This window comes from Danio rerio, chromosome 9 (assembly GCF_049306965.1).
Source record: "Danio rerio strain Tuebingen ecotype United States chromosome 9, GRCz12tu, whole genome shotgun sequence".
Classification (NCBI taxonomy): Eukaryota; Metazoa; Chordata; class Actinopteri; order Cypriniformes; family Danionidae; genus Danio; species Danio rerio.
This window is the reverse complement of record NC_133184.1, coordinates 24,987,040-25,007,865: the sequence shown is the minus strand read 5'-3', so window position 1 is coordinate 25,007,865 and position 20,826 is coordinate 24,987,040. Positions and strand designations below refer to the sequence as shown.

The window sequence follows — 20,826 nt, the reverse complement described above, 5'->3', positions numbered from 1 at the left end:
ACCCAATGCATTCAATGCAGCTAGTGACATTACTGTGAGGGGTAGTAATAGGGTCTGCATCCAGATCACCCGATATGACCATGTTTGAGTTGGCACAACTTGTTCAAAGTTAGTTCAGTTAGCAAAAAAATGATTTAAAAAATAATTTATATAAAGGATTTTTAAGCGGCACGATGACTCAGTGGCACGATGACTGAGTGGTTAGCACTGTCATCTCACAGCAAGAAGGTCGCTGGTTTGAGTCCCAGCTAAGCTAGCTGGAATTTCTGTGTTGAGTTTGAATGTTCTCTCTATGTTCACGAGGGATTCCTTCAGATGCTCCAGTTTCCCCCACTGTCCAAAGACACAAGCTATAGGTGAACTGAATAAACTATGAATAGGCTGCAGTGTATGTGTGTGAATGAGTGTGTATGGATGTTTCCCAGTACTTGGTTGCAGAAGGAAGGGCATCCACTGTGTTAAACATATGGTGGATAAGTTGGCGGCTCATTCCACTGTGCGACCCCTGATGAATAAAGGGACTAAGCCAAAGGAAAATTAATGAATAAATGAATGAATAAAGGAATTTTAACCTTGAAAGCTTGCAAAGACTAACTTTATCATGTTGAAATGCTGGATGTGTTTTTCACTATAGCCAGCAATACTGTATGATTTACATCCCTAAAACAAATAATTCCACTAAATTTAAATTTAGTCATTTAGTCATTTAGCAGACGCTTTTATCCAAAGCGACTTAAATGCACTTAAATGCAATTAAAGCAATAGCAGCCAATTAAAAGTCTACTTATCATGCTGAAACATTTTTTCACTTGTACCGCATTTTTTCACTTGTTTCCACACACAGAGTACTTTGATATCTGCTAGATGGCCACGAGGTGCCGCCAGATATATATGATCAGATGTCGCATCGGTGGCTGTCAGTGCACTAAAATGCGGTCAGAATTGGGTGAGATGGCAGAAATAGGGCACATGAGGCATTCCGAAAATAAAAATCAGATTTTCTACTAAGTTAGGCTATGCTACTAAGTTTGGTTTCATGCAATGATATCAAAGTGTCATCCTAAAAAGAGAGTAGTCAATAACATAACTACAAAACAGCAAATAAACATTTAGAAACATTTTACACTACACGAAATATATATATATATATATATATATATATATATATATATATATATATATATATATATATATATATATATATATATATATATATATATTTGGTGTATAAATGTTTAAGTCAGAGAAATGCTGTTATCAAAGGGTTTGTCTTGTTTAATTCGGGACTCCTCCTGTTTTCTGACATCACGCAGTTTCTCGTACTGTAGCTACAGGGTGTCGCGCGCTTGCAGCAGCCATACATATAACGGTCCGCTCTCCAGACACTGACCGCATCTGACAAAAAGTAAGTCAACTTATGTATTTGACCTTTATTTCTGTTTCGGGGTTTTCATCGATTAGTATTGCACTGCCGTTCGTTTGATTGTCAGCCACTTTTCCCTCCTGAGCACTCATTACTGCAGCTGATGAGACTTTTGATTAAATATAATTGATTTTTTCGCGCTGTTTGACACTTAAAACTCGCATGGAAGTGAAGCTTGTGAGAGTGTGTAGATTTCCGAATGCCCTCCTGCGTTTCTGTTTCACAATCAGTTTCAACTTGTCTTGAGTTTCACCCAGCCTTCGGAGACTGTCTTTTATCTTACATAATCTCACCGCTTGAGGCTTAACCTTGCAATTTGTGGTGAAAACTCGGACAATAACTTAAGAATTGTCAGACAATTTGCTCTATATTTAGATTATTTTAACTGTAAGGGGTGCTCATTTTCTATTATATCAGAACTTAAAGCCTCAGGAAACCTCTCATGTCAAACTACTTAGAAGCTACTATTAAATAATATATTCAAGCTGAGCAGCATGAATGTTTAATTTAACAGTCTGAATATCATAATTTTTCAAAAGTAATCTAGACACATTTTTTTTTAAATTGTGAGGAAAAACTTTACAATTAAGCATGCAGATACAGTTTTGAGCTCTGCCCGGATGGTACCATATTTGACGAAAATTCTCCCTCCCCCCTGAATTAGTCTCTTAGCCCCTGTTTATTTTTTCCCTCAATCCCTGTTTAACGTAAAGATTTTTTCAACACATTTCTAAACATAATAGTTTTAATAACTCATTTCTAATAACTGATTTATTTTACCTTTGCTATGATGACAGTACATAATATTTCACTATTTATTTTTGAGACACTTCTAAACAGCTAAGAGTGACATTTAAAGGCTTAACTAGGTTAATCAGGTTAACTATAGGCAGGTTAGGGTAATTAGGCAAGTTATTGTATAACAATGGTTTGTTCTGTAGACCTTAGAAAAAATATAGCTTAAAAGTGACAGAAACAAAAACAGCAGAATTTTATAAACATATTTTATAAACATATTTTAGCATTTGAAAACTAAAGTTTAAAAGAAGATTATATAGATGTGCATGCTTGACAGTAATAATTAATTTAACTTGCACTGTGATTTTTTTTTACATCACAGGCAAGTATGAACATACCCAATTGGTGCTGGTTCACTGAAACAGTTGCAATAAAAGTTTTAGGAAATGCAGCACATCCTTATTTCGCTGGCATTTCCTCTGTTTTACGAAACAAAAGGTGTAACAGTTTCTCACAGAGCAGGTGTATACACAAATGAACAAAGTTAAATTATTTTCTTAAAAAGCAGGTTGTAACAACAGTTGCCATTTTCAGAAACATTTTGCTCAGTTCTCACTGGAAAATCATTGCTCTCTAATAAATGTTAGTGTTAACAGTCTTCATTCAGTGTATATGAAACAGTATTGCTCTCCGTAGCGCAACCTAAATGGCTTTTCTTTCAAAAATGGTGAGGTTTTATACTGGTTTAAGTCCAGCCTTAGTTATCTACTGGATTGCACTACAGTTTGTAGTTTGATAATGTAGCAGGCTGATGTGCCTAAGACATGCTAGTAAGCTACAGCTGGGCATTTTCTCTAAAGGCACTTGTCTGTATGTGCTCTCTTCCCCAAGGTGGTAGCCATGGAAACCACTGATGTGTATTGCTGGAGAGCCTTTATAGTTCATGATCAGACTTAAGAGGATGCTGAGTTCCACTCAAACATGATCCTACTTCTGATTACTAAAAGCAAGTGATGTTTGATCCTTAAGCTTGGATATCACACACTTAAAGCCACTGAGATACAACTTCTATTTATTTATGAATAATTCAACCACTTTGCACAATATTTAAAGCAATCATAAGTCATTTCACAAAAATAAAATAAATACAAACATATAGTTATTGACACACAAAAAGAGGAGAGACATGTGCATTTGATGTCAGGCTACATAGTGTGAGCAACTGACTGTGTGAACCTTCATTGAGACCAGGGCCTTTTATTCTGTTTGTGTTCAAAAGGATGTCATGAATATGGTAGACATGCCTGGACAGGAACAAATATTTCTGCCTATATCACCCTTACTTCAAGACAAGTACTGGCAAAATGTGAGTCCATTTATTTTTATGAAACTAAAATAGATAAAAATTAAATGTTCCTAATATGTCTGATATAGACCAATATGAAAAGAGTTTTATCAGCTCTGCAATGACATCTTACTGTCATAAAATAACTGATTAACACTGAATGCAAAATGTATAGCTATCAGTGTCGACTATTATTTAAATCACTCACCTGTGGTTGAATGAATGCTCAGATCAATGATTTGGAAAATTTAAGCTAAATAAATCTTTATTTGGTAAAACAGTGGAGAATGTTCTTTAGATAAAACAATGGATCTTTGAAGCAACTTTCACTAAAAGATGAATTCTTTGGAATTATTACAAAATTTTCTATGGCCACAGCCTTATCAGTCCAAGACCACTTATTCACTAAAGCAGGGCTACACCTGGTTTGTACCTGGATAGGAGACCACATGGTAAAACAAGGGTGCTATTGGTGTTAGTGAGGCCAGCAGGGGGTGCTCAACTTGCTTGTATATGAGTCCTGATGCCCCAGTATAGTGAGGGGGACGATATACTGTCAGTGAGCATTGTCTTTCAGATGAGATGTTAAACTCAGGTTCTGATTCTCTATGGTCATTAAAAGTCCCTTGGCACTTCTCGTAAAGACCAGGGGCCTCATGTACGAAGACTTGCGTGGAAATCTTACTAAAACATTGCGTACGCACAAAGCTGTAAATGTGCGTACGCAGAAAAAATTTCAGATGTATGAAACACTGCGTACGCCGAATCTCACGCATATTCTTTTGTACATCCGAATGAACGTGAAACTGAGCGCAACATGCACGAGCGCAAAACCCCTCCCTGCCTCCTCCCCCGTATGAATATGCTAATGACTATGCTAATGGCAAAACCCAACGAAAAAGCAACGGCAAAATCAAACAAAAAGAGAAACTTTGAACAGAATGTGAATTGGAGGTGCTGCTTTCGGAGGTAGAACGGAGAAAAGCGGTGTTATTTGCAAGTTTGTTCTCCGGAATTAACAACAAAAGAAAAAAATAGAGTGGGAGAGTTTAGCTGATACGGTTAACACAGTTGGGTCTGAACATCGCACTGAGTGCATTTACAAAAGAAATAGTGTGGTTTATATCTGTAAAATGTTGCAGTACCCTTAGCAGTCTCAGTGGCGCACCTCATAAGAAGCATATGATCATATACTGACACGTTCGAGCACAAACTCGGTTCGAATCCAGCGTCTGATGAATTCTTTCTTCTTTTTTTCCCGCTACATATCAGATTTTGCCCACTATTTATCACGAGAAAGACAAGTAGGAATCATTAATAAGTTTGTGCATCATATTTTATTTGCACATTTATTGAATGGAAATGTTTCTGATTCACGCATGCAAATTTATCTTCAGATAGTGTCTTTATAGCAATGTGCGTGCAGTAGATAGCTCAGATTACATTGGGAAAACAGGCGACCGCTGCAAATTGATTTAATGTTTAGCTGGTCAACTGTGTGGTATGGAAATCTTACATACCTACTATATGAACCCGTCTCATACAGCTGCCATTGCAAGGATCAGACACTTTGTAGAGAAGAATTTAACACAACTGCCTCTAGGAGTCGCCAATGGAAATAAAACAGACACGCACAAAAAATGTGCGTACGCCTGCCAGAAACCTGCCGTGAAGTTGCGCACATTCCCACGTTCAGTTCATTGTTAGTAAATCCAAACGTGAGCGATTCTGAGCGTGAAATCTGGCGTACGCAAAGTTTTTGTGCGTACGCAGCGTTGATACATGAGGCCCCAGGGGTGTAATCTGGTTTCCTGGCCAAATTCCAACCCTCGGTCCTCACAATCATGGCCTCCCAAACATTCCCCTCCACCGAACTGGTTCACTATAGCTGTGTCTCATTTCAGAGGCTGCATCCTCCAGAGGGTGCTTGAAGTGTGCTGCATCATCGTGGCGCGATGAAGGCTGTCTCATTTAAAAAAAAACTCTAAGGCTCCTTCAAATGCAGCCCCCATATGTGTCCTTCGTTTCCCAGGTAAGGACTCTACAGGTGGATCCTTCCAGGCCTCGAACATCCCAAGATTTACTGTGCGCTGATAATGGCCGGACGTTTTTTAAAAGAAAACTTTGGTTTAAATTTATAAAATTAAGTTTACTTTACTTAGATATCTAAACATGTTAAAAAACAAAAAGAGTATGACATGTCTTACTAAAGAGGGATTTTATAGACATTTTACATTTTTAAGTGTACATGCATGGATCAAAGGAAATATATTTCCAGCTTCTGTATATTGTGTTTTGCCTTCAGATCGCTTAAAATAAGTTTTAAAATCACTTTGAAAAAAATCATTACAAATTTTATCAGTGCTTATTAACAGCAGCTGTTTTTGAGTCGAAGGACTCACATTTGAAGTGCGTCTGAAATGAGACACAGCTTGTCTCTCTACTCCCCCTATAGTTGGTGTATGGTAAGCGCACTAACGCTGTTGTCCTGTGGCTGCCATCGCATCATCCTAGTGGACGCTTTACACTGGTAGGGGCATGAAGAGGGTCCTTTCGTCCTTTATAAATGCACATTACTTACTTACATACTAAAAGTAACTTTCCAAACAACATACACACACACACACATACATACATACACACATACATACATAAATATTCAGAAGAATTAACTGATAATACCATTATCTTTTGCTTTGTTTTAAGGCCACTAATCTGCCGATAAGAAGCTAAACAATGGAAAGAAAAACATAGGTAAAACATAGATAAAAGGAGGAGTTTGGTAGCAATACACACCATGGCTGCTCATCGCATTAGATCAGCGAACAACAACACTGTGCTCCCTCGCTGCAGATCTGAAGGCGCACTAATCGATCTCAATGAAGGAGTTTCAGAGGCCACCCTCACAGATGTCAAAGGTCTCCCTTATCATTTTTACACAATAAACATGGTTAACTTTTGAAATCGTTTTATTCATTTGTTTATTTATCAATCAACAGTCCCTTCACCTAGTTCTTTACGACTGGATGCTACTGCCTCATTTGGAGCTGCCAGGGAAGTGATTGCCATTAAGGATTACTGCCCGTCCAGCTTTACCACACTTAAGTTCTCAAAAGGAGACTGTCTTTATGTCATAGACACATCAGGTGGAGAGTGGTGGTATGCACACAACAGCAAGGAGATGGGGTACATCCCAGCTGCTTATGTCCAGCCGATCAATTATCGGGACTCCTCGTTCAGTGACAGCGGCATGATTGACAGCATATGTGACATTTCTGAAGGAGTGAAAGAAATGGACATCTCAGGGGACTGGACGATGTCCTCCAAAACCACAGAATCTAGACATGAAAATCCTTTTGTTAATAAACGCATGTCAAATAACCCATTCCTAAACAGCACACTGCAAGACACCACTGACCAAAACAGCAACCAAAATTCAGCAAATACCTTTTGCTTTGATCATTTCTCACCTCCCATCTCAAACACCAGTAGCACTGTTAATATAAATGGCTTTGAAAATGGCCTGCTTGACACAAACAGTTTTAGCCTGAGCTCAGGTGTGAATCTTCGCCGAGACAATCCATTTTTTAAGAACAAGCGCTGCTACAGCATGTCAGAGCTGTCAGTCCTGCAGTCCCTGTCTGAAGGAAATCAAGGTTCCTTGAGTTATTTTGGCAGCATGAAGTCGCCTAAACCTGAGCATTTTCAAAGTAGAGAGGACTTCAAAACAGCATGGCTAAATCATCGTAAATTTACGAGATCCTGCCATGACCTGGACTCAATTGGACAAAACCCAGGATGGGGGCAAACCCAACCAATAGAGACCAACATAGTCTGCAAACTGGACAGCTCTGGTGGAGCTGTGCAGCTACCAAATACCAGTATCAGCATACATATCCCTGAGGGTCATGTTGCACCAGGAGAGACTCAACAGATATCTCTGAAGGCCCTTCTGGACCCACCGTTAGAGCTCAACAATGATAGATGCACTACTGTGAGTCCAGTGGTAGAAATAAAACTCAGTAACATGGAAACCAAGACCCCAGTCACTTTAGAGATGAAGGTGTCAGTTGTGGTAAAGATCGAGAGCCGCAGAACTGCAGAGGTAGTATGCATAAGAAGCGACTGCAAAGAAGGTCCGTACGTCCCAATACCACATGCATACATGTATGGGGACACTGTGCAAGTGACCCTGGACAATTTAGAGCCTTGCATGTATGTCTCTGTGGTGGCCCAGGCACAAACAGTGGCTCCTTACAACACAGTCTGGGAACATGTTGTAAAAAAGGTCACTCTTGGGGTGTATGGCCCAAAACACATCCACCCATCTTTCAAGACAGTGGTGGCCATTTTTGGTCATGACTGTGCCCCGAAGACATTGCTTGTAAGTGACGTCAAAAAACATTCACAGTCAACTACACCTGTCGTCCTCCAGCTCTGGGGAAAGCACCAGTTTGTAATGGCAAAACCTCAAGATCTTCAGGTTGGCATGTATTCGAACATGTCCAATTTTGAAATAAGAGCCAATGAACAGGCCAAAACCGTGAGGGGGTTTCAAATCAAACTTGGCAAAGTGGCCCGCCTTGTCTACATGATCGCAGCCCGCGATTCTACAGACATTTCAGACTTTACACTGCGAATACAAGTCAAGGATGATAAAGACTGTATTCTGGCCCAATTTTGCGTTCAGACCCCAACCCCACTACCAAAAACAAGCACAAGGAGTTCTGTTCAAAGGCGCTTTCTAAAGAAAAAGGAAGTGAACAAAATAGTCCTCTCTCCTCTTGCAGCAACCACAAAGTATCCCCTATTTCAGGACAGATTAGTCAAAAACTTGAAATTTGCTAAATTGCTGAAAACAGTTGTAAGACAGTCCAAAAGCCTATATTTACTAGAGTATCTCAAAGGTGACGTAATGACTATTGTAAGCGAGGAAAAAATCAAACTGAAAGGACATCTATGGACAAAGGAATGGTATATCGGATACTACCATGGAAGAATTGGGTTGGTGCATGCAAAAAACATTCTTATCATGGGAAAAGTGAAACCTGTTAATTATAAAGGGTCAGATCTTACGACTACAGTGCTTTTAGAGCAGATCCTGAAGCCCTGCATGTGTCTGACGTACATCTATGCATCGGTTCGGACGATACTGATGGAAAATGTAGCAAGTTGGAGAGCATTTGCTGATGCTTTGGGCTTCGTCAATCTGCCATTGACACATTTCTGCCGGACAGAGCCAGACAGTGAGCCAGAAAAGGTAGCTTGTGTTCTTGAGAAGCTTAAGGAAGACTGCAATGCAGCTGAGGGCAAGGAGAGGAAGTCTTTCCAGAAGGAGCTCATGAAGGTAAGAGTTGAAAGTTTCTAGTAATTCATCCTGCCTGCTTTGAATAATAAAAAAATTCAAAGTTAATAAAGCTGATAAATATTTAAATATTTTAAAGACAGGTTGTGTCAAACTTATGCATCAATTTTGTTTTATGTATTTGTGTTAAGGACACCAGATAGCGCAGTGGTACTGCTAACTATTCTTGACCTTGCTGGTGATTTTTTTATACACTTAAGTACACTAAACAAACGTGTGTATAACAATTAATAATTTATCATTTCACTACTTAATAGCAGAGCAATTCAAAATAAATATTTCAAAATATTACTCAAAGCTCTTTTCGCAAAGTTGTTTGATTTCTAAAAGGCCAAAATTTTCCCCCAAAAATATATATTGAATACTTTTTTAAAAACACCACCTAATTAAGCAAACAACACAAGATATGGCAGCACAATACGCCATTTTGGCATTGAACATCCACATTATGGAAAAGGCCAGAAAATTGGGTAAGGCTAAGTAAGTCCCTGTACAGTTCTTAAAGGTTCTATCTCTTTTAGTTTAGTTAAGAAAATATTTTAAAACAATAAAATATAGTGGATTTCCTGAAGACAACGTGTTTCTCAACCTTTTACCCCCAATAGCCACATATAAGGAAACATTGCAGGGCCTCCATAGAGGACTTTTGACCTCAGAAAAGCACAAAAGCAATCCAGATAGCACCCTTTGACAAATGTGCTGTTCAGCACCTTTAACATTTGGTGTTATGTAGAACTTAACATAGTTTAATTTGTAAAGTAAAAACTATGCAGTGTTAATTTACATTTAATTATTAAGTTTGTCTTTCCAGTACTGGGTTGCGACTAGAAGGGTATCCGCTGGGTAAAACATATGCCGGAATAGTTGGTGGTTCATTCCACTATGATTAATAAGGGACTAAGCTAAAGGAAAATGAATGAATGATTCCATTTCTCTGCTTGAACACTACTGACTCATAAAAGAAAGCACTATCTCCAATTGTATCTTTGTCCTCATAAAAAAAAAAAAAACTTGCAACAATAATAAAAAATAATGAAGTATACAAAATTGCAGCTTGAGAACTGAAAGCATGCTTGTATTCATGTTGATTTTTATTTATTTTAATAATTTATTTTACTCACATTATAAAGTCTTCTATTAGGTTTAGTAAACTTTAGAGGCTTTAGCTTACACAGAGATGTGGTGCTCAGACGTTTCTTCCAATTAATCAGTATTTCTTATTGGGCTAGAAGGCTGAGACTTGGCATATTTGAAGTATAAGTGTTTGATAAACATTTGCTGTGTTAATATTTCATAAAGCATCAGAACTCTTCGTTTGCAGAGAATTTTGAGCATCTAAGGGTGCCAAACAATGACCCTTAGCTGCTCTAAATACACTATTACTCATGCTTGTTTTTTTAATATTATCTTTCATTTGGTCTAGATTACATCAATGGATAATGTGCTAAGATGCAGGTTTGTCTGGTTGTCACTTGTCCCAAAACTTCCTGAGTCAATAAAGTCTTAAGTGGAAATCTTTATGTCAACAGGAACCTGAAGCAGGATGTTATTTTTGCAAAAGTCCAGTTTCATTTTGGCTACTTATTTTACAAATACACTTTTTAATATCTGCTCAGTTACGCATCAATCAGTGTGCTGTGCAGTGTGTAATTGCCTAAACAAAGACACTTCAATCATAGTGAAGAATCTAAATAACAATCACTTAAAAACCATGCATATCTAAACTATAGCTCTTCATAATTTTAAAGGAAGGAAAGTCATGAAGGCCCAAACCTAGTGCACACAAACAGCAGTGAACACACTCCCAAATTGGGGATTAAATGCCTTGCTTAGAGGGTCTCACTTAGCTGTATGAGGAAAGAAGAGAGTGCTGTACACTCACTGCTGCACCAACACTCCCTGCTGGTCCCGAGACTCAAACCTGCAACCTTTAGATCACAAGCCTTACTCTCTAACCCACTCACCTGACCAACTTTCCTACGGCTTATTCCCTGTAGCTGCTTTGCGCCACAGCTGAATGGACCACAGACTGTCTAACCATTAAGCTTTTTAATTTAACTTTTTTAATTCATTTTGATTTACTTCTGAATCTGTCTATACATATAAAGGGAAAAGTTACAAATGAAATAAAGACGTTCGCCAGCTACAGCAGTCCAAAAAAGCCATTCTCAAAAATGTTATGTGTGTTTTGCTTGCACGTGACATTTCATACTTGCTTTAATGATAAACACAAAGCTTATTTTGACATATAAAAGAAACAGGTCATTCCAATGATAAACATAAACATATCAGTGTCAAGCGGCAAACAGAAGTAACTGTAACTGCAATTCATTGACTCGCCTTTAGGGGCTGGCTTCAGGAAGTCCAGATGTTCACTGACTGCAATGCTAAATTGGCCAATTTTACAGCTGATAAAAACATATTTACAGCCTGGTACAACAGATGGTTTTGGTGCATATAGCTAATTTTACCCTTCATGACAACTATGAGGGGGGTACATTTTTTTAGAACTCATCCATTTCATTTTTATTAAGTTATATTAAGTCTGCATAATTAAGAGGTCACTGTCATGTCACCTCAGCTGATTACGGCAGATTAGCCACTGAACTCTGCACATACATTGCATTTTTTTTAAATGTGGCTTTGCTCAGTCAACTGCCTTTTGTAATTATTTTCTACAATTATCAGATAATATACCATACTGTGTGCATGTAATTGTGCTCACAAACCATTCATGTGGCCTCCATTTCCCAGGTGGGTGAAATTATATATGTATATGCCATCTCTAAAAATGTATTTGTTTTATTGAAGAAAATCTATTTTTTATGATTTTCTTTAGACCTTTAAAGCACTCCAGAATCTGACAGATTGATTAGCTGTAGTAGGCAATAGAACAGTCAACTGAAACGTTGTCATTATGTCTGGATTTTATAAATAGCCTTGCAATTACTAATAGAGACTATATTTGAAGTATTTGGAAGTAATTAGTGTTTTCCTCCTGTAAAAAAACGTCATAAAAATGCTTAATGGTTCAATGTAATACAACAGTGTTTTTTAAAAGACTAAACACTTTATTGATGTAGTATACAACCAAGCAGGTAATGAAGCGTTCTCCCAAAGAAAAACCCATCTAAGTAAAATGCTAGCAGACTTCTGTAGCTCTGCCTCTTTGCCCCTTTTTGGTCAGCCGCTGTCGGTGCGCTGACGGTTGGCCACGCCTACTTGTTGCTTCCTTTGCACTCTTCAGAAACCTATGAGGGACGTCATGAATTCCATGTCCATATGTCTTACAGTCTATAATCAGTGCCCATACCCTAGTGGACAGTTATGCCATTGCATTTCAGGAGTCCTGAGTTCAAGTACCGACTCACAAACTGTTCCTGACGACATCACCCCTCCCCCACACTTTTAGCAACTTTTTCAGTTATGTGTAGCTTTAACAAAAGCACCCTGTGACTTGATACACACAAAAAAGAGAGCAATCAAAGTACAAGGCACAAGACAGAATATCTTCAGTATCTGATATCAACATGCAGCAACAGATCATATAAAGCATGCAGAGACATGCACAAGCTTTGTTAGTACAGACACTTAGCTGAAATAGCTATGAGCTGAAAGTAATTCTGCGTCAATATTTGTAGTGAGATTAAAATAATGAAATTGATAATATAGATGAGAAAATCTGTTTAGATAGATCACATCACTGCAGTGAAGCACACTAAATTAATGCCAGATGCACAGAGTTATGTTCTTCATGAACTAAAATTAGGGTCATCTGTGACCATCTCAAATGTGATAAAACTCAAGAGTGAAAATGCCGGAAGACAAGACTTGTCGAAGGAGAATCTTAGCTGTGCAGATGTTTCCTTTTCTATTGTTAGCATCTATGCAGGAGCATCACATGTAAAATGACGGACGCCCTAAACTACACAAACCTCACACATCAACAGTACAAATTCAGGATTTAGTATTTCAGAGCAATGGATTCCCTCTGGGACTTCTAAGAGGTTTTTAGAACAGTGGTTTATGTTTTATGAATAAAATGAGGTCTGTGGTTAACATTACATGAAGAGACTTTCCTGTTTTGTTCTAGAAAATAAATTACACTCAGTCTGGCAAATGCGACTTTTCAAAGCCATTAGAAATTCCCAAGGGAACACGTAGTGAATTAGTCTTTTGGGTTGGCGTCCATATTGGCATTATGACTGAACAGCTAAAGAACTTTGCCGTTTCTATTTTAATTAGTTAAAGTTCCAGCTGTAATACTTTTTCCTTGCAAGTACTCTAGTCTTGGCTTTATTAATGGTCAGGAAAAACTTGCTGAGGAAGAACATGTGAATGCCTCTGAACTTTCAGTCTTTGATTCTTTAGTATCCTCCCATTTCCCTTTGTCTATTGTTAGAGCGCTTCTGTATAAACGGTCAGTAATTTCTGACAATGGGTTAAAAACGGAAAAAGGCAACCAAATGCTGATGTAAAAGGAAATCAAAAGAGACAGGATGAAAGATACTGATGCATGAATCAAAATGTCAGATGTTTAAAAAAACGAGGATTTTTATAGCATGTTAAAACATTATTTGCTCCAACAGGCTTTGTGTGTAATAAATTATAGCCTAATATAGAAGGTCAACTGCTAGATTGTGACACTAGCAATGCTAGTCAATTAGATTCTCAGGGGAAATAAGCTGATTAAACATTTGTATCATGCATTCCTTGCAAGTCGCTTTGGATGAAAGTGTCAACCAGTTTATAAATGTAACTGTGTATAATATATAGCTAATTGAAACTCAATGCCTGACTGAGTTCAAACGTCTCCATGTGCTACACAATTCTAATGTGCATGACATCGTGATGTTGCTGTGTTATTTACACAGATATTTTATAGGTCAAATGAACAAACCCCTTTTTAAAACTGTTTCAATTTGACAGAACATTAGCATAGCAATAAAGTTGTTCTGCTCCGAAATTAAGTTCATTGGGTCCACTCATCCAAAACAAATGAGTCATTAGAAACAAAGAATCTGCTCACACAATAAAACAAATAAATCAAAGAGACAAGAGGCTCAGAGCGCTGAAAAAATGAAACATTTGCTTTGTGTAAGAACCTACACATTTCTGCTTCTATTTCACAATTTTTTGTGAAATCCCAACAATTTTTTTTAAATTAATTGTGAAAATGTTGAACTTTCAGGAGCATTACACTTCGCTATCTTCAGTTAAAACCACAACAAGGGCTAATAACTTTTGAAATCAGGTGTTTGGAGCAGAAGTGGTTTAATTTTTTTGATTTTATGTACTGTAATTGCCGACTCTCTGTGTAGTACATATTCGGTTATATTTACATGCCAAACAACAATGGCAGACTACAGGACCGCAAGCGCACAATGCAAAGTGTTTGTTTATAAAGTGACAAATCCACCCACTGGCCTGGCATGGACAATAAAGCATTTTTAGTTGTTTTTGTAGATCTGTGTTAATGCAAGTCATTGTGACAACAACAGTGGCTGTAATTTAACCTTTTTTAAAAAAGCAACAAAAAAATAAAAAATAAAAAACATTTGAACTTTTACTAAAATTATTGTCATTTAAAAAATTCTGATAATTTAAAAACAATTTTAAAAATAAACTTAAAAGTTTTCTTAGCTTCTAGTCAGAGCTTACTGCATTTTACTCCTTTAATATCTGAGGCAATGACAAATCATCACCTTAGAACTACTGTATAAGGTTCTATCTGAATTTTTGTCAAAATAGAGGAACTGACATATTCTTATTAATTGTCAACTTACATTATGGTATGTTTTTTATAAGTTGTTTAAATTTTAAGACTTTTTATTTATAAACACAAATGTTACAAACATACTTTTTGTTATGAAACGCAAAAGCTCAATATCTCAAAATCATTCATAAATCAGATAGAACCTTATAATTCCAGGGTGACGAAATGGTTAAAGATACCACAGTGAAACGTCTGATGAGACAGGGTGCTGTTTCTGACTGTGGGTCAGGAGTGAGACCTCAGAAAACAGGTGCACATGAAAGGCCTTATCTTTTCTTGACTAATGCACACAGTCATGTGTAAACAGTGTGATACACACAGTATACCTCTCCTTTGACTTGCACCCAGACAGTCACTGCTTTTACTTGGAATAACAAGAAATTTGGCAAATTTGGGAACAAACGTCTGCCTCTATACACAAACAAATGGTGATGTGGATGTCTGCGAGTATAGTACTGCAAAAAGACTAATTAAATGTGAAATGCATGTTCTGCATGCAGGTGTGAATGAATTGTGCTTTTCATTTGACATTACTTGCATTGCAATCAAAATCAGAAAAGTTAAGGGGTTGTGTATAGGGAGCATTATATATTATACAGCTTAACATTAAAGCCTAACATTATATATTAAGCTTTAGTTATATTAGTGTATAGAGTTTTTCACAGTAAAAAAAGGTGATGTCTATAATGTGTACATTTTCAATAAAGTGTATTTGTGTACTAAGTGAGTCACTTCACCTGCATTTCAACCTTTAATTTGATAAAGCTATTGTCATATGATGTAGACATACTAAATCAAAGGTTTACACATGACAAATCCTCACAATGTGCAGCACTTGCTTTGTAAAAATAAAAGCAATTGTTTAATTAAAATTATAAAAAAATATATTTTATGCCTTCATGTGATTATAAAATTAAAAATGCAGAATAAATTTTACCAATTTCATATGGCACTATTATTATAATAGATAGAAAAACAGGCAGATAGATTCCTAGGGGCCTTTACATGTCAAGATGAGAATAAATTGTACTGATATTTTCTAAGAACTAACTGAATGCACAAGTCAAAGACATACCTTCCTGTTTGTTTGTAGAGCATGTCTGATAAGAGGAAAGCCATGCAGGACCGCCGTTATCTTATTGCTCTGTTTGGAGTCAGTCCTTTAGCAGGTCTTCTGGGGCATCAGCATAGTGTTCCTCCCCCTTTAAAGCAGACTTCCTGTCATTCCAAACATTCCAAGGCACAGAACTGGAATCAGAGATTAGGGTGTGTAACTTTTAAACACTTGCTGCTGATGTATGTTAGTACATGCCAGCATGTTCAAGCCTATGAAGAACACCTGCATATTGACCAATTCAAAATGAACTGCATCACTGTGCCATCTGCAGATTCTTTGTTATACAACAAAGCTCTAACAAAGAGCAAAATGTCATGCCTTCAAAATCAGATAACAGTTTCGGACATTTCCAATGTCATATATTCACAAGGTACAGTGAACGTAAGTCCTTATTCAGTTTTTTTAAATGTCACTAAGTCTCAGGGAGAAAAGAAGGTCACGTTAATAAGACAGAACATTTGCCAGCAGAAGGCCGGATATTCCTCCCTAACATTTCCCTTGTCCAAGGGGCCCGGAGTCAGTCTCATTATGTTGTGCTCACAGGAGCATTGCACGTCGCTTCCTGCATATCGGCAAATTTATCAAAGTGCCCTGCATGATGACTTTAACTCATGACGGGTTCAGATCTTTTGTAGTGGTGCTTAGTTTTATAGTTTGCTTTTTTTAAATAGCAGAAGACAAGGCATCAGATGATTAAGGCTGAAATAAACAACAGTAACAAATAAACAGATACATATTTTATTTAAAGGAACTTGCTGTGCCAAATATTCAAACAGATATTTATTCTCATTGTCTGATATATACTGTTTAATCAGCATAAAAAAATACTGACAAAAATTCTGGTCAATACTGATAGAGCAAAAACTATTTTCCATACATAAAATAGTATATAGTTTAGATATTCTAGCTGATAACTAAATGGCTGATATTAAACAGAAAACAAGCTAAATCAAATATTAAACATTTTACATGCTGCTAGAGAATGTCTGAAAACACAATTATAATGCAGAGCTTGGAAAATATGCATAATATATAAAACTGCATTTAATGGCATAATTTACCCAAAAACACATGCCTGCATTACTACACTGTAAAGAAAATCCTGCTCGCCTTAATATTTTAAGCTGAATCAAATTAACCTGAAAAGTCCATTAAACTTATATTACGTTAACCTAACCTAAAACAGCTTGCTTAACTTCTTAAACTAAGATAATTATGTTCTAACTTAATTTTATAAGTTACATTGAACTAAAAACATATGTTGTCATGTCATGTGGATCATATTTTTTTTACAGTGTATAATTATTTGACAAGTATCTTTTTTATATCTATACAATGTATGTCAAGGGTGCCTCACTAAATCATAAAAAACTCTAACATCTTTAATTATACTTGTAGTTATGAACATCGTGTTGTACCTTGTTGATCTTAAACTGTATGTGTGGTTTAGGCTCTTCTGAAGATGGACTGTCAGGGTCTGGTGGCTAGGCTGGTCATGGACTTTGTGCTGTTGACCACTGCCGTGGAGGTGGCAGGTCGCTGGAGGGAGCTGGCAGAAAAGCTGGCTAAAGTTTCCCGGCAGCAGATGGAAGCATATGAAGCTCCACACAGAGACAGCAGAGGACAGCTGGACAGTGAGGTAAAACAAACTCAGAAAACATTCAAGGAAACTGTTCAACCAAACTTAAACACTCTGTCATCATTTACTCATTTCTACAGTAAAAAAACAAAAAAAAAAGTTACTGCAGAATTATTTATTGCAAAAAAAATGAATGTTTCTTTTTATTATCCAGGAATGACATTTCAATTTGGAGTAACATGAAGTTAAATAAATTATGACAAATGTCAGTTTGGGTTTCTATTCCTTAAAACTTTCCTTTTAAAGGTTTTGCTGTGAAGTTGATTAGGCATGGGACGATAGCCAGTTTCAGGTTTAACACGGTATAGAAAAGATTTAAAACCGCTTAAATTTTAGTTTTACCATTCCTTAGGTATATGCAAGATTACTTGGGTATGTGCAACAACTGAGATGATCTTTATTGGCACCCTAGCACTTACCAACAATATTTCCACCAGTTTCTCCTGTGAGATTGCTGACTCGCAAATTAAAACATCTACTTCTGTAAAAAATTAGGTGTAATCTTCGACTTCACGTCCTCTTTTCAGTCTCACATTAAATCTGTTATTAAATCTGCATACTTTCATTTACGTTGCGTTTCCCAACTGCGTCCCTTCATCAGTAGCAAGGATCCTGAGACTTTCATCCATGCATTTGTCTCTTCACGCATTGACTACTGTAATGCTCTTTTCATTGGTCTGCCTGCCAGCCTCATCTCCAGATTACAGTATATTCAAAACTCTGCAGCTAGAATACTCACTTATACCAAACGTTCTGCTCACATAACCCCAATCTTGTACAAACTCCATTGGCTCTCAGTTGCTTATCGCATTAAATTCAAAATTCTCCTCCTTGCATTTAGATCCCTAAATAACCTAGCTCCCTCCTATCTCTGCAACATGCTTGTCCCCTACACCCCAACTCGTTCATTACGTTTCGCTGACTCTGGCCTTCTCGCTGTCCCTCGGTACCGCCTCTCTTCAATGGGGGGCAGATCATTTAGTGTTATTGCACCCAAACTCTGGAACTCTCTACCACGCTCACTCCGCTCTGCTTATAATATCTCTGAATTAAAATCCTTACTTAAGACCCTTTTATTTTCTGAATGCTTCGCTTCTAAACTGCCAAACTGACTACTTTATCTGATCGACCTCCAATCTGCTCATTTGTCTTCTAGGTCTTGTTTGTGTAATTCCAGTTTGTTACATTTGACTTCATGTATGTTTGTTTATCTTTTTGTTGCATTCCTTTTAAAGTGTCCTTGGGCTCTGGAAAGGTGCTATATAAATAAAAATTATTATCATTATTGTTTTTTTTTCATGTGTTTTAAGGGAATCTGTGGTTTTGAAACTAGTGAAGGTGGCAGAAATCATTTATTTATTTTAATTATGACATGACATGTTTACTGTTCCAAAATATTATATTGTAGGGGGATGGTTGTTGTTTTTTTTACCTAGACATTTAAAAATACTTATTTTAGAGCAGTTATCACAACACCATGGAAGAGTGATATTTTTATCCAAGGTTATCATACTATTATTTATTTTTATTGGTCCACAGGGTTTCAGCTGTGACAGACCACAAAATGTTTTTTTAACTAAATGGGGACCCACCTGAATTACAGTTTTAGCAAAGGAATGTCAGTGAAATAAAGGTTTTGGACAGTCCCAAAATACAATTTTTACACGCAGGGATAACCCGCCCAGCCCAAAACACAATTGGGCTAATGACTAACAATTATGCAGGTTTTGTTATCCAGACCTGGCAACCCTGCACTCAACTACAAAAAAATATATTGAACAAACTTCACGTAATTCATAAATTCTTCATAATTAACTTTACATAACACAATTATCTTTATAAGTCTTGAAATATTCATTTGGAATATGGAATTCGTACATTACCTTACTCATGAAATTAACATTAAATCTGCAAAGTTTGTAATAGTATGGACATTTGACTAAATTCTAAATAATGTTTTTTTTTTTTTTTTTTTTTTTCCTAAAAACATATTTTCACATTAATCGAATTCAACAAATGCATTCAAAATCTGAAATACTTAAGATCAGGTTGGAAAACTGCTGTGCATAGTTCATACAATGTCCTAAATTGTTGTGACATGACTAAATAACGTAAAAACAACTAAGTAAACCAAATGTAGACATACAACAGACTATGTAAACAAACTTAAAAATATACACAACATAGATTATATTATACGCTTGGATTGGAGATTATATAAGAAAATAAATAACTTCCAAGAAGAGGTTTTGAGCAGCAACTACTGGAAACCCACTGGTCATGATTATGTGTTTGCGTTCAGCTTACAAGAGGAACCCGAGCATTCTGTCAAACAACTGATGAGATTATGAGCTTCCTCTTGCACTTTGTTTTACAAGCTCAGGATATTTGCACATATTTGCTGTAATGCAGACTAGGTGCTAGGTTTTTTTCTGGGAAATAATTTTCGCTCACCTAAATGTCATATGTATGCAGGTCTATCTGTGACAATCCAACTTATTTATTTCCATAAAGGCCATGTGGAAACCCGCATATGACTTCCTGGTGACATGGGCAGCACAGATCGGGGACAGCTACAGGGACGTGATTCAGGAGCTTCACACTGGACTGGACAAAATGAAGAACCCCATCACCAAACGCTGGAGACACATCACTGGCTCCCTCATTCTTGTCTACTGTCTGGATCTCCTGCGGAGCTCCGCCTTCAGCCCCTCCCCTCAGGATGACTGTGCCATATAAGGACTTCCTCCACCATCTGACTTACAAGACCCACATGCACCTAGGACTTTTACTTTGTACATTAGCTTTGTTTTGTTTTTTTGGCCTTGGTCTAATATTGTACACTAAACACTTGAATTTTTATAAATGTCTTGTATAATACTATAATAACTGTTCACGTTTTTTTAATTGCTTGTTGATACTTGTGAATTTGTAAATTTTGTAAAGGCACACTTTTACGCTATTTTTTTTCTCACAAATTCTCATAAGATTTATCAAAGATCACTTTTACAAATATTACACAATACATGATAACATAATACTTTGTGTTTTTCTGTGTTGTTTTTGAGATGTCAAATACACTGTATGCTAAACTGCCTGTTTCACTTTGCTCTAAATGTCAAATGTATTTAAATAAATTTAAAGTATGTTTTTATAAATGAGCATAAATGTTACTTGCAATGGAAAGTAAAGTAAAAATAAAATAATCCTGTATTAAATCCCTTATAAAATGTAATTATTAGTTTTATATTTTTGCATTTGATGAGGATGAGTCATATGCAACTGTTAAATATTCATTAATTCAATCAATAATTCAGCTATAATGCACATACTTTATATTTCTGATATCCAAGACAACATCCATAGTTTATAGATGTTTTTATTTACCCAGCCGGCATTTCAACGGTGATTCAACGTTGAATC

The 20,826-nt window shown here is 36.7% G+C and overlaps 1 protein-coding gene and 1 long non-coding RNA gene across 13 annotated transcripts in view; one reads left to right on the top strand and one right to left on the bottom strand.

Moving 5' to 3' along the window:
* The window catches only part of LOC141376122 (uncharacterized), a 52,206-nt gene extending 31,417 nt beyond the window's left edge, over positions 1–20,789 (bottom strand). Inside the window, exons 1-3 of one of the 2 annotated variants that reach the window (XR_012385330.1) lie at positions 19,858–20,789; positions 17,183–17,391; positions 15,723–15,895 (exon numbers count right to left, since the gene is read on the bottom strand). This is a non-coding gene — a long non-coding RNA (uncharacterized lncRNA). Of the gene's footprint in view, positions 1–14,505; positions 15,896–17,182; positions 18,354–19,857 lie in introns of those variants that run through there. The other variant, XR_012385329.1, reaches the window with a different exon arrangement.
* On the top strand, positions 1,331–20,635 carry sh3bp4 (SH3-domain binding protein 4). 11 transcript variants are annotated; one of them, XM_073912182.1, is made up of 9 exons: positions 1,331–1,405; positions 3,441–3,527; positions 5,411–5,538; positions 5,962–6,036; positions 6,213–6,260; positions 6,360–6,424; positions 6,506–8,853; positions 17,215–17,403; positions 19,918–20,635. In XM_073912182.1, the coding sequence occupies exons 7-9, from the start codon at positions 6,688–6,690 to the stop codon at positions 20,140–20,142; spliced, it is 2,580 nt and encodes an 859-aa protein (XP_073768283.1). In that variant the 5' UTR covers positions 1,331–1,405; positions 3,441–3,527; positions 5,411–5,538; positions 5,962–6,036; positions 6,213–6,260; positions 6,360–6,424; positions 6,506–6,687; the 3' UTR covers positions 20,143–20,635. The 11 variants fall into 11 exon arrangements, with proteins under 11 accessions (XP_073768283.1, XP_073768280.1, XP_073768282.1 ...); XM_073912179.1 differs by adding an exon at positions 3,053–3,167 and having other exon boundaries at positions 6,213–6,424; XM_073912181.1 differs by lacking the exon at positions 3,441–3,527 and having other exon boundaries at positions 5,413–5,538.
* Positions 20,790–20,826: the final 37 nt, after the last annotated feature.

Bases quoted from the DNA above. Each gene is read 5' to 3' on its own strand.
- sh3bp4 (XM_005167582.6), top strand. From the start codon at position 6,304: ATGGCTGCTCATCGCATTAGATCAGCGAACAACAACACTGTGCTCCCT. The intron at 6,425-6,505 runs GTCTCCCTTATC...ATCAATCAACAG, and splicing joins CACCCTCACAGATGTCAAAG to TCCCTTCACCTAGTTCTTTA. The intron at 8,854-17,214 runs GTAAGAGTTGAA...TGTGTGGTTTAG, and splicing joins TCCAGAAGGAGCTCATGAAG to GCTCTTCTGAAGATGGACTG.